The 12,185-nt window shown below is 36.1% G+C and overlaps 1 protein-coding gene across 4 annotated transcripts in view; it reads left to right on the forward strand.

The window, feature by feature from the left end:
- The window catches only part of LOC131574663 (signal recognition particle subunit SRP54-like), a 35,250-nt gene that overhangs the window by 1,816 nt on the left and 21,249 nt on the right, over nt 1-12,185 (forward strand). For all 4 annotated transcript variants that reach the window (XR_009276556.1, XR_009276558.1, XR_009276557.1 and 1 more), the window contains exons 2-14: nt 1,866-1,974; nt 3,356-3,447; nt 4,025-4,109; nt 5,013-5,117; nt 6,724-6,790; nt 6,877-6,934; nt 7,617-7,767; nt 8,682-8,830; nt 9,979-10,079; nt 10,186-10,272; nt 10,685-10,758; nt 11,046-11,154; nt 11,913-12,083. Coding sequence is in view for 1 of the 4 variants with exons in the window: in XM_058829280.1 (XP_058685263.1) it covers nt 1,897-1,974; nt 3,356-3,447; nt 4,025-4,109; nt 5,013-5,117; nt 6,724-6,790; nt 6,877-6,934; nt 7,617-7,767; nt 8,682-8,830; nt 9,979-10,079; nt 10,186-10,272; nt 10,685-10,758; nt 11,046-11,154; nt 11,913-12,083 (1,327 nt within the window). In the remaining 3 variants the exon portion in view is untranslated. The remainder of the gene's footprint in view (nt 1-1,865; nt 1,975-3,355; nt 3,448-4,024; nt 4,110-5,012; nt 5,118-6,723; nt 6,791-6,876; nt 6,935-7,616; nt 7,768-8,681; nt 8,831-9,978; nt 10,080-10,185; nt 10,273-10,684; nt 10,759-11,045; nt 11,155-11,912; nt 12,084-12,185) is intronic.

The following is a 12,185-nucleotide window of genomic DNA, read 5'->3' on the forward strand; positions in this document are numbered from 1 at the left end:
AAGTTTCAGGTTTTGTTTTATCTTACATGTTGTGATTATCGCAGAAAATTACCTGGAAAACATTTTGAACATCTGTATTTCCGAGACTGTTCGGTAGAGCCTATTGATGGTAATGCCTTTTTAGAATTATTCTGCAATAATGTGGCTTGCACCCTTTTAAGGAAACCATGGAGCTTTACTACTTCAGGTAACGTGTAGAAGTCCCCTTCCAGCAACGTAAGAGGATGGACATCAATTTCCATTAGTATACTGGTTTGCAAATACTCTACTGGCAGAGTTCCTTAGGAAACATAGGCTGATTTTTTAGTCAATATTGAGATGGCATTGTAATGGATATCACTGCTTGTACATTCAATGTACATTAAATCTAAAATGTATAAATATATTTATTTGTGTAATTTGCCATACCCAACTCCTGTACTTACACAGGATTTATTTATCCTACACCTTCTGAAGCTCCTGGTGACTTTGTTCTGCATTGTGACCACAGTATCAGGTGAGGGTAGGTTAGACTGGCAGTTATTTTGGGAGTTCTGGTGCTGGTTTAACCTACCAAGTTGGTAACAACAATAACTCTCAATTAGACAAAGCAATCTTGAGGTTGGCTTACATGGGTGCCTTGTTTTAGCTCTTTTGGAGAATGTCTTTTATTATTTATAAACACATTTTAAACTATGCTTTTTGGGGTTTGTGCAGCTGATAAATCTCAACGTGTATACAGCGCTCTGCTTTGTTAGCCATGTTAGAGCCCTCTCTCTTAAATAAAATCAGAATGTAGCATACTGGTGCATTTCAATAAAAGGACCGGCCTTTCTTCTGTTTTCTTCTCATTTGAGGCAGGGGGAAATGCCAAAAATCTTTAAAACTCATCTGTTTTGATTATAGAGGCTCTCGTTATTGATAATATGGCTTTCAGTTCTGAATGTAGGCGATCAAATGTGAGATTCCGATTTGGGCTACCAGCAAGGAAGTAGTTTCAGCTGAGTGCAAGAAAGCAACACTTAAAGTGGAAGATAAAAAAGAAGTGTTAGAAGTGCTCCATTTCAGCAATAGCTGTGGTGTTGCAAATTTTTGCTTTTTAGACAAGTTTTGTTTTGCCCTTATTCAGAATTTTAGATTGCTGATTCTACCATGTGTTCTCCTGAATACCTAATATAGGGGATGGAGTGGTTTAGCATGTTGTAATGTGTACCCTTCAGAAGTTAAATTTTTGTGTCTTCCTAAGTGTAAGTTATGGTATGTTTAGGCTTATAGATGATATTTGTGTTTCTAGTGAACAAAAATACTCTGTTTTACCAATACAGCCATTAAAAATTATAATATGAATTTTGCTTATTAAAATGCAAGTATACTTGTAGGGTTGCTGAAATGTGAAATTCAGTTTGATTTAGTGAAAGCTGGATGAAATGCAACTGATAAATAATGTTGAATTTTGCTAGCAAAATATTTTGCTTCTGGTCATATTCTCTTTGCAGGATGCAGAGTTTCTCAGCTATTCTGCTTGATTTTATTCTATCGTGTAGTATATTGCTGATAAGAGGATAGAAAGAAGTTGACATTCTTTTTGGAAGTCTGTCTGGACTGTTTTGTTTGTTTGTTTTAACATGGTGAATTCAATGCACATTTATTCTACACAGTGAAATCCTTCCGAAGTGAAGTGTGGTATCTCTTTTTTTAAGTAGGTCATCAGGATTGCCTAAAATTAGCTTCAGGCCAATATTTCCTAAAAATAACTTGAAAAAGTAAAACTTGTGCACTTTCTGGAATGCAAAGCTGGATTCTTACCCAAAAGTTACTTGAATAATTAATTTGTAAAGGCATAGCTCCAACTAGTTTTAAATTTTATTTTTTAATTTCTTTTCCAGATCAGTCTGAGTTGTACTTGAAGCCGCCAAAATGGTTCTGGCAGATCTTGGAAGAAAAATAACTTCAGCATTGCGCTCACTGAGCAATGCCACAATTATCAATGAAGAGGTAGGTAGTGTACAAATGTGATGTCACTAACACTGGAAGAGCTCTGAGAAAAAATTCTCAAAGGCTGATGAGAAGCTTGAAGTGGCCTCCTGAGACTTTTTTTTTTCTACAAATAAAAGTTCTGCAAGAAGTAGAACTCTAACAGTACTGCCAGAACTTAAAACTAGATTTATACGTGGGTCATCACCTCAAACATAGTGGGTCCCATGGTCAAAGGGTCCTTGAGCCTGGTGACTGTACTTAGGGAGATGACTGTTCCTTGGAGGCAATGTGTACCTAAATTTGGACAGAAGGTAGGTGCCTGCTCTGATTTACATGTGTGTGCACAGACAGACTATGGAGATATGTGCTAGGCTGCTAGAAGCTGAAATGTGGAAGAAAAAATGTAAGCTTTGCTGTCTCAAATGTGAGGAATGTGTTGCATTTGCTGCCTTTATATTCAAGCCATTGTGTGGTTCTGGAAGTTTGTTTGGCTTAGTATGGTGTGTGTTTTCTCTAATGAAGAGTTTGAAATTAGAACTTGATGTGTTCTGTCATAGGAGTTCAATATAAGATGGAAGACTAACTGATGTGATGTTTTCAAGGTGTCTCTGAGTACACAGAGTGCTAGAAACTCTTTTCAGGTGGAAAGATGGATGTCTTAAAGTAACTAAAAAAATAGGCTCGTTGAGACTGTAGGGTTAGAACTTACGCATAGAGAAAACGTTTTAGTATATCTTCTGCTAGGAGACAAAAAATCCTTAACTGAATCAAATACAACGCAATTAAATTTTTTCAGCAATGGAAAGTTTTACCCTCCAAGACCTCAAGATGTGAAAATGAGGGCATTTATGCAGGTGTTACTTTCAGAAAAATCTTTCTGTTCAAGAGTTTGAAAAGTCAGAATAAACAGGGTTTCTAGCTGAGGCACCTGCTTGTCTAAAAGGCATACAATCAGAGCAGCAGTCCAATTTCTGAAAATGCAGGTAGTAGGGTGTCCATTTTTAGCTAAGGATTACTGTTACTTACAGAAATGGTAGTGTGATCTGAGATTTTTTTGGTGTACTCTCTAAAGAATACCCAGAGGGGAGTTCAGGAAGTCTTGCTGCCATATGAGCTGTTGGCCATAATGCAGTAGGAAGTCTTTTGTGCTAGTGTTATATAGCGTGCAGTTGCTACAAGTGAAAACCCTTCCCTTTTAAATTGTATTTATGTAGGAAGAAATGCATGTGCTTTTTTTGTGACAGTTGATGTAATGATAGGATTGCATGCATTTAATTTGTGAAAGCCATGGTTATATCATAAATGACTTTGACATTCTTATTTTGACCTAATAGTGGCCTAGTTACTCTCTGTGTATTGTAACACAATTTTTTTCTGATTTTTCTTTTATGCTCCAAAGGTTTTAAATGCTATGTTAAAAGAAGTATGTACAGCATTACTGGAAGCTGATGTTAATATCAAACTTGTGAAGCAACTTAGAGAAAATGTCAAGTAAGTGAAATAATCAAAATGCATGTAACTTATTTGTAAAAGTTGTAATTTGAAGTTACAAAGGAATAACTAATTTATAACTTAGTATGTTGGGGTATTTTTAGACACACCCAGTTTACTTTTAGCAGGAAAACAACTGTTTGAGCTAAATGTTTAGCCAATTCCATTGAAAGAGTCTTTGGTCAAATTTAGCCATTTATTGCTGTTACAGACTTGTTTCAAAAATCTGTTGCTGTCATCCGTTGGGTTGCCTGATAAACAAGTTCTTAATTACTTCATGGACACATCATCTTCACATGTTCTGTGCTGGCTATAAATAGATCTGTGTATGTGACTAGCACTGTTACCTTGCCTATTTTCAGGTGTAATTTAAGTAAATGCAAGTCTGAAAGATGCAGTTTAGAAACCTGTTTTTGTCATCTGCATAAGAATGTCTCCAGTGCATGTCACTTCTTAAGTAAATCCTATATGAAAACTCAGAACAAATCAGGGTGCTGTTGCAGTTGCAAAAACTTTATTACTAGGTTCAAGTGATGCTTTAAGTTATGCTAGTGTTTCATGCTTTTCTTAAACTCAGGTCTGCAATTGATCTTGAAGAAATGGCATCTGGCCTTAACAAAAGAAAAATGATCCAGCATGCAGTCTTTAAAGAGCTTGTTAAGGTAGGACTTCAAAATTCTGCAGTGCATCATTTTCCTTGTACAGTCTGTGCTTGGAAGTAGAGCAGTACTGAGGTAAGCTTTTAGGTGGTTATGTGGTACCTGCAGTTATACTTTCTGATGTGAGGCTTCTTACTGTTGCAAACAGTAGTATTCTCATTGAAACTACATCCTGGGCACTTCTCAAACTATCTTCAGTTTAATTTTTAAGTTCAGTTGTTCTTATTCTTCAACTGAAATGTAAAGACAAGAGTAAAGTACTGCTAGCTTCTAGACTGTCTTTGGTTGTCCCAGAATACACCGTAGCTACCCTAATGTTCAGACTACTTAAAAGCCTTTGGAAAAGTGGTAAGTAACAACCCAGCACCTCAGTGCAACATTTCTCATAAATCTGACTGCTTAGTCAAATCAGGACTTGGGTATCTGTAGTCTGCCCTCTTTCCAATTAACAGTGTAGTCATTCTTCTGTGGTCTGTGTCCAGACATATGATACCTCTCAGGAACGTATGTACTTTCTACTCATTTCACAAGTGAGGCAGCAACCCTAAAAAGCCTTCTGTGCTGTAGGATTCTCACTGGAAGCCCATCCTGAGCAGTGACAAGAGGGGTGGAGGTCACCTTTCTGTGTTGGTTGTTATCCTTGTGCCATATATACAGGCCATCCTGACTGTGCTTGGTGTTAGAAAGAAATTAACGCTGTTTGTTGCAGAATTATTGTGCAGAACATACTATAGATATCTTGCAAGGACTGTTGCTGTTCACTGTAAATCAACAAAAATCTAAGCCAAATTAAGATGAGAATGTGAAAAAACTGTTTTTCTGCTTTGAATATGATACCAGGCACCTAGCATGACTGTGACACCAACTTTTTTGGTTCTGCTATCTATGTTATTCTTTGTTCTTTAGCTTGTAGATCCTGGAGTCAAGGCATGGACACCTACCAAAGGAAAACAGAATATTATAATGTTTGTTGGTTTGCAAGGAAGTGGTAAAACAACAACTTGTTCAAAGGTAACATGCAATGGATCTTCTTGCATGGTTTTTGATTTGTTTGTAGGTTTTCTTTTGCTTGGGGAAGCTGGTGGTCATTGGCCTCCTTAGGTGGGATTGGCTTGTGATCTGTGCTGATTTTGTTAATAAGAAAGTTCTAACTCACTACCATGTAGAGATACATTTGCAGAAGGGTTTCTGAGATGAGATGAATGGTGAAAGTAATACTCTTTTGGGGTAATTTATGGCTTGTAGAACTTCTTTCAAAAATTTTTGAACTGAACTCTTGATGAAAAAATATCCTGTAAGAGAGTCTTTCTATTTGTCCATGTACTTAGTGGAGTTAAACCACAACACTGCAGTTCACTTTCTAGGTTTAAGACTAATACTAAGAATGGATGCTCATTCCATTACTTATTTAGAAAAAGCAGTGGAATTTGGCCTTTGTACTAGGTACCTCAGTTAAGTATAAGCTGGTGATGTGAAACCTCTTCCAGTGCCAGGTTCACTGAGTAAATTTGCATTTGTATTTTTTTAAAGCTAAAAAAAGAATGCTCTGAATCAACATATCTTCACATCTGCCACAAGGCCTTCCCTGTCTGTTAGTGTAAGGTCAGACAGTACACCATTCCTTCTGGGATCATCCATTACCCATAACAGGAAGTTGTAATCTCTGCTTTCCGTTTTCCATGAAAATCCTGGACTGTTTGTTGCTTCTCCAGCAGATGTCAGGGTAGTTAAAGTCCCCCACAAGAACCAGGGCCTTTGGCTTTGAGGCTGCTTCAAGCTGCCTGTAGGACTCATCCACTTGCTCCTTCTGATCAGGTGGCCTGTAACAAACACCGACAACAGCATCACCCTCACTAATCTGCCCTTTTATCCATAAGCTCTTGACTCAGTCATCATTCACCCCCAGACAGGGTTTGATACATTCCAAATTGTGAGGAGAAATTATCCTGTGGAAAAAAGACACATCTTTGTTGTTTTTTGTCATTTCCATTTGAGATTCACACATAGTAAAATATTCAGTATGGCCTGCTCTGATTTCAGAAGACTTTCTTAGTGCTTAGGTAGGTGAACTTTATTTTGAACATTTGTCTTTGGTCAGTGTTTGGTGAATACACATAGCATTCGTGAAGCTGACTGTTGTAGGAAGGTTAAGGATTCTATCTACTGCTTTAAAACATGTCCTTTCAATGGAAATGTCTTTGTTCCTCTGGAAGAAACGTTGACATGTACAAGTTGTGGCCATTATGGTACTTAATATTGAAGTACTGTTTTGGGTAGTTTCTACATGCTACTCCAGTCTGCAGTATTAAACTAAGAAAAACTCAGGAGTTAGTAAAATGGGAACTTAAGTTATTTATAGTCATTCTTAGAAATTACAATTTCAAGAAATTAAAATCAGAAGCAGAGTCAAACAGGTGTTTTCACCTTGCCATTAACAATTATTTAAAACATGCTTTTCCAAATAATGGCCATGCTAACAATGAACAGTCTTACTCTGTGGCCTCAGTTGTGGAAAGACTGGCTTGAGTTTGTGTCCTCTGTGTGTGACTTCAAGCTGTTAAAGTGTCATGTCAATGGGACTTCGGTGTAACTACTTGTTTTGGGTTTCATTTCACAGTTAGCATACTTCTATCAGAGGAAAGGCTGGAAGACTTGTTTAATATGTGCAGACACATACAGAGCAGGTAACACAGACTTTAATGATGTAGTTCACTATTTATAATATTTGAAGATTTTCTTAAGTAGTACCTTGACTATACCTGTCTTACAGGTGCTTTTGACCAGTTAAAGCAGAATGCCACAAAAGCAAGAATTCCCTTTTATGGGAGGTAAGCATCTTTTGACTCACCGTGGAGAACAATTCAACTCCAATTATGTATTGTCCTGTATTGAACATTCTGCACTAAACCCCATCTAGCATTGCCTAATTGCTTTCATTTTAGTAACATATTCTGAGTAATAATTGTTCTGATCAGATGAAAATTCTGCTCAGTTCAGCATACTGCCAGGAGCAGCAGGTAGGATAGTGTACAAAGAGATGAGGTGTCCAGAAATAATTTCCTATAGTGTTTATGTAATGTATAACAGTTCACAAACTTTTACCAGACTTGGCCAGGTTTTTGGGAAGTATCTCAAAGATCAGAGGATATTTTTGGATACTTAATTTTTATTATCAAATAGAGACAGAGGTGGACCTGAAATGCCTTTAATAAAGCAGTAAATAACTTTCCCTAAGCTTCACTGGACGTGAACTGTCTGGATGCTCAGCTAAATCTTATTTCAGGGAGGGTGTTGTAGAACTTACTGCAACTTCCAGCATGTGAGACAGATTTCAGTCTTTGTGCTTCAGTTCACTGAGAAATAAGAGCAAATGGCTTAGGAAGACATATTTTTGACCAATTCTGCTTTACATAAAAGGAATTCCCTCTTGAAATCCAGATAGATGTATAGTTAACAAATTTATAGTCAAGTGATGAAATTCTGAGTCTCTTTGTTTCTCTTTTTGATCAGCTATACAGAAATGGATCCCGTAATAATTGCCTCAGAAGGTGTTGAGAAATTTAAGAATGAAAATTTTGAAATAATCATTGTTGATACAAGTGGACGTCACAAACAAGAAGACTCTTTGTTTGAAGAGATGTTACAAGTTGCTAATGCCATAGTGAGTAGTTTTGAGAAATGCAGTAACTTGGCATAGTCATTTGATGATAGTCGATTCATCTTTATCCTAATGTTCTGTGTGCATTTTGCTTTAACTCCTAGATTATATTAGAAATTACAGACAGATAAGAATAAGTAAAGCACTGAATGATCAGTGCTTGTTAGTTTTGTGACAGTTTTAATTCTTCTGTTCAAGGATGCTTGCATATAACCAGACTGCTATTCCTACTTTCCCTTTTCCTTTTCAGGATCTTTGCATTGAAAAACTAGATAAAAGAACCAGTCTGGTCTGGTTTCCTTTAACTATGAATACTAAACTTTCTGTGATTGTCACAAATAATTGCACTGAAACAGAGAAGATGATTGGATAACTTTCAACAGTTTTGATATGTAAATGAAGCTGTTGTTTCTGTGGGTTTAAAAAGTCTGGCTATTTGCTTGGTTCTCTGGCCTTGCATGACAATATGACACTTCCCACACAGTTCCTGCTAATGGCAAACTTACTTTTAGAGGAATGGATGTCTTAAATATCTGAATGTAAAACCAAATGGAAGATGTTAGCTATTAATTGCCTGTAGATACTAATTATCTTATTGGCTCAATATACTGGCTAAAATAACTTGAATCATAACTAATAAGTACAAACCTGTTAAATTGTAATGTTTTGTGTTGTAGATAAATCATATAGTCTTACAGCATCAGAATTTTTTAAATGGTCCTTAGATAATAATGTTCATAAAACAGTGGTCCTGTTTTAAACACTAAACTCCTGTTTTAAACTCTAGCATACAGCTCTTATATACTGTTATTGCAGTAAGTTCTGCTGCTGAACCTACATAAGAATAATAATAATTATGTATGAACATTGTTTAGTAAAGCAGGAAATTATTATTTTGTGCATCTCATTTCTCCTAGCAACCAGATAACATTGTTTATGTGATGGATGCTTCCATTGGCCAAGCTTGTGAAGCTCAAGCTAAAGCTTTCAAAGACAAAGTAGATGTAGCTTCTGTTATTGTTACTAAGCTTGATGGACATGCCAAAGGAGGTGGAGCTCTTAGTGCGTAAGTACTGTGCTATAATAGTGTCCAACATGTGGCCATGCACAGCCAGCCGTGAATGCATTAGCGTCTCGCAGAAACCTGTCCTGTGGAAGTGTCACTGTCACACTGCACAGAATCTGAGTCAGTCACCTGTAGATTCTTATCCTTCTTCTGGTGGATAGGATCACCTGTTGATATTTAACATCAGAATCCGATGATATGATGTATTTTCAGTACAGTACCTTGTATTGTTACAGGTCAGACTTTTGTTTTCTGAAATCAGCATCGAGCAATATTCATTGCATATTGTGTATTTGGCATTTTTCCAGAAAGATAAATTTGGGCTCAATAGATACAACTTACAAGAAGAGTTTTGCATCTCAAGAGTTTTTTTCCAAGAGGGGAAAAACTGTATCTCATCATATCTAGTGACCTTAAAACTATAATGCAAATCAAACTTCTGGATTGGCAGTGTCCAGAAACTTGGTGAAAAGTTGTTAAGAGTTCCTAAACTGCCATACGTATTTTGCTTTATTTATAGCATAATGTTGGAAGACTAAAGCTTTTGGTATTTTCATTTTGCTTTTCTTCAAGTATTCATGTGCTTGTGTGCCTTAAGTGTGCTGTGTTTGCTCTGTACTGTCTGTGGATTGGAAACTTGAGTTTTATGTAAAAGCTAGTGCCAGTGTGGTGGAAAGATTCTGAGTTTTCTTATATCTGAGCTTTTTCCTGTGTTGAAAATGAGATTGTCTTTTGTTATGAGGTACCTTGAAGAAATTGTAATCAATGCCTGTCATCTGACACTATTATCATTAGTATCAGTGTATGTATCAGTAATATCCCATTATTAGGATAAACTGGAGCTGATTTATTTTTCTTTCTTTCCTCTCAAATTTCTTAAACTTGACAATGAAAATTAGCAACTTCTATTTCTGTTGATGATTTTTTTTCCAAATGGAATTTGTATTTTATAAAGTACTAATTAGAGAAAAATCTTTTTAACTACTCTGAGCTAAACATCCAAATGCTGGGTGTTTTTTCATTAATAGTTTGAGGAATAAGGCAGATTCTTCAGACAGAATGCAGAGTGTTGATGTTGCCTAGCTAAATATAGTACAAAAGATGGATGGTATTTGACAGGCCATTTCATAAAATATATTTTATTGCAGAGTTGCTGCCACAAAGAGTCCTATTATTTTTATTGGAACTGGCGAGCACATAGATGACTTTGAACCCTTTAAAACACAGCCTTTCATCAGCAAGCTGCTTGGTATGTCCTATGTACAGCTATTCTTAAAAGACACTTAGAACTGGATAATGGAAAGTCAAAATGTAATCTTTTCAATGCTAATTTCAGGTCTGTTTTCTTTATCCAGGTATGGGTGATATTGAAGGATTGATAGATAAAGTAAATGAGTTAAAGTTGGATGATAACGAAGCACTCATAGAAAAGCTAAAGCATGGTAGGTTATTCCCAAGGCCTGAATAGCAGATGCATTACAGCAACCCAACTGTGGCAGGTTCTCTGTGACAGAGACCACTGAGTTAATTTGTGCTGTGTGTAGACACGAACAACTTGTTCATGTGCACAGTGAAGAGAAGAATGAGAAGAATGGATATTCTTTCTCTAGTAAATATAGCAGCCAAGTAAATTGTTTTTAAGTCTGTCAGACTACAACTGCAGAATAACTAGCTTAATGGTTCAGCATGTGCCATCTGAAACTGTTTCGCCATATCAGTTAGTGAAAAGATTTCTCTACTTATCTATGTAGCATAGTATTTACCTTATGAATACAAAGAATAATTGAGAAGGGAGAGTAAGACCAAAATGCTAGTGTGACTTCTGCTAACTTTTCTTTTGTTGTTGTGTTTTAGGTCAATTTACATTAAGAGATATGTATGAACAATTCCAAAACATCATGAAAATGGGACCATTCAGTCAGATCTTGGTTAGTTATCCCCAAAATAATTTCATCAGCTTTTCGTTGATATTTGACAAATTTCTTTAAACTTAAAACTCTTCGTTGAAATTTTTAATCTATGTTTATGATCTGTTATAATCTGTGTTCTATGTTTTTCAAAAAGGTGAAATGATTTGCCTACTTCAGTATGTAACTATTGAACTAACAGTTGCTGTCTATATTGCTTTCTGCTTAATTATATTTAACTATATTGCTTAATTAAATTTAGCTTTGCCTATTCTGACACAGCTTTTGTTTTCTCTTCTTAAAACAAGGGCATGATCCCCGGTTTTGGAACTGACTTCATGAGTAAAGGCAATGAACAGGAATCAATGGCAAGGCTAAAGAAGCTCATGACTATAATGGACAGTATGAATGATCAAGGTGAAACAATTTTCACCCACAATTTTTTTCTTGATTGTTGAACAAGCTTATTTAGAGATGTCTTTCTGGAAACAAAGACATGTTGCAGCATGTACAATGACAGAAAATGACAAGAAATATTTAACATTCTTGGGAATAGCAAGGAGTACACGTGTCTCCAAACTGCTTAATAAATCTAAATATTTAGAGATACTTTACATGTTGCTGCTCTGTCTTGTGTAGAGTAGATGGAGTATTTTGAATAATTTCCATTATATTGGAAATCAATGTATTTTTACTCATTGTATTGTAAATGTTCCTAAATCATTAACGCTATACTTGCAAGTTAGTAAGGTGTGTTAATCTTTAATCTGGCATTGCTGTCTTTTTCCTGCCCACCCTCAAATTTACTTGGTGACATAGCCTGATCTCTGGAATTCAAAGTGTTGTTTCGAGTCCTTCAGTATGCTATTACCCTTTTGCTAAACCCATTAATATGGCTTTAAGACCAAGTATCCCAAGAGCATAATTTACTCACACAGTTTTTTTTTTGTATTATGGTGATTAACACATGAAGAGAAGAGCTTTTCAGTATTACTTCCTAGAATATTATGTCTCAATAATTTATGTAAAATTTTATATTGTCACTTCTAAAACTAGGTTTTTATTCTCTGTCTCGGAATTAGATTCTCAACAATCACAACAGGTTTGCTACCAATTGTAACAGTTTTAAATGTCAGTGACTCAATGGATTTTTCTTTTCTACACTGTAATTGCAGAACTTGACAGTACAGATGGTGCCAAAGTTTTCAGTAAGCAGCCAGGAAGAATCCAAAGAGTAGCAAGAGGCTCAGGTGTTTCTACCAGAGATGTTCAGGAGCTTTTGACCCAATACACTAAGTTTGCACAGATGGTGAAAAAGATGGGAGGCATCAAAGGGCTTTTCAAAGGTAAAAAAAACCCAAACACAACCAACCAAAATACCCTAAACCAACACCAAAAACCCCACACTAAAATTTATTAAACTAGAGGGGGAGGTCACTTGATGTGTG

This window comes from Poecile atricapillus, chromosome 1 (genome assembly GCF_030490865.1).
Source record: "Poecile atricapillus isolate bPoeAtr1 chromosome 1, bPoeAtr1.hap1, whole genome shotgun sequence".
Classification (NCBI taxonomy): domain Eukaryota; kingdom Metazoa; phylum Chordata; class Aves; order Passeriformes; family Paridae; genus Poecile; species Poecile atricapillus.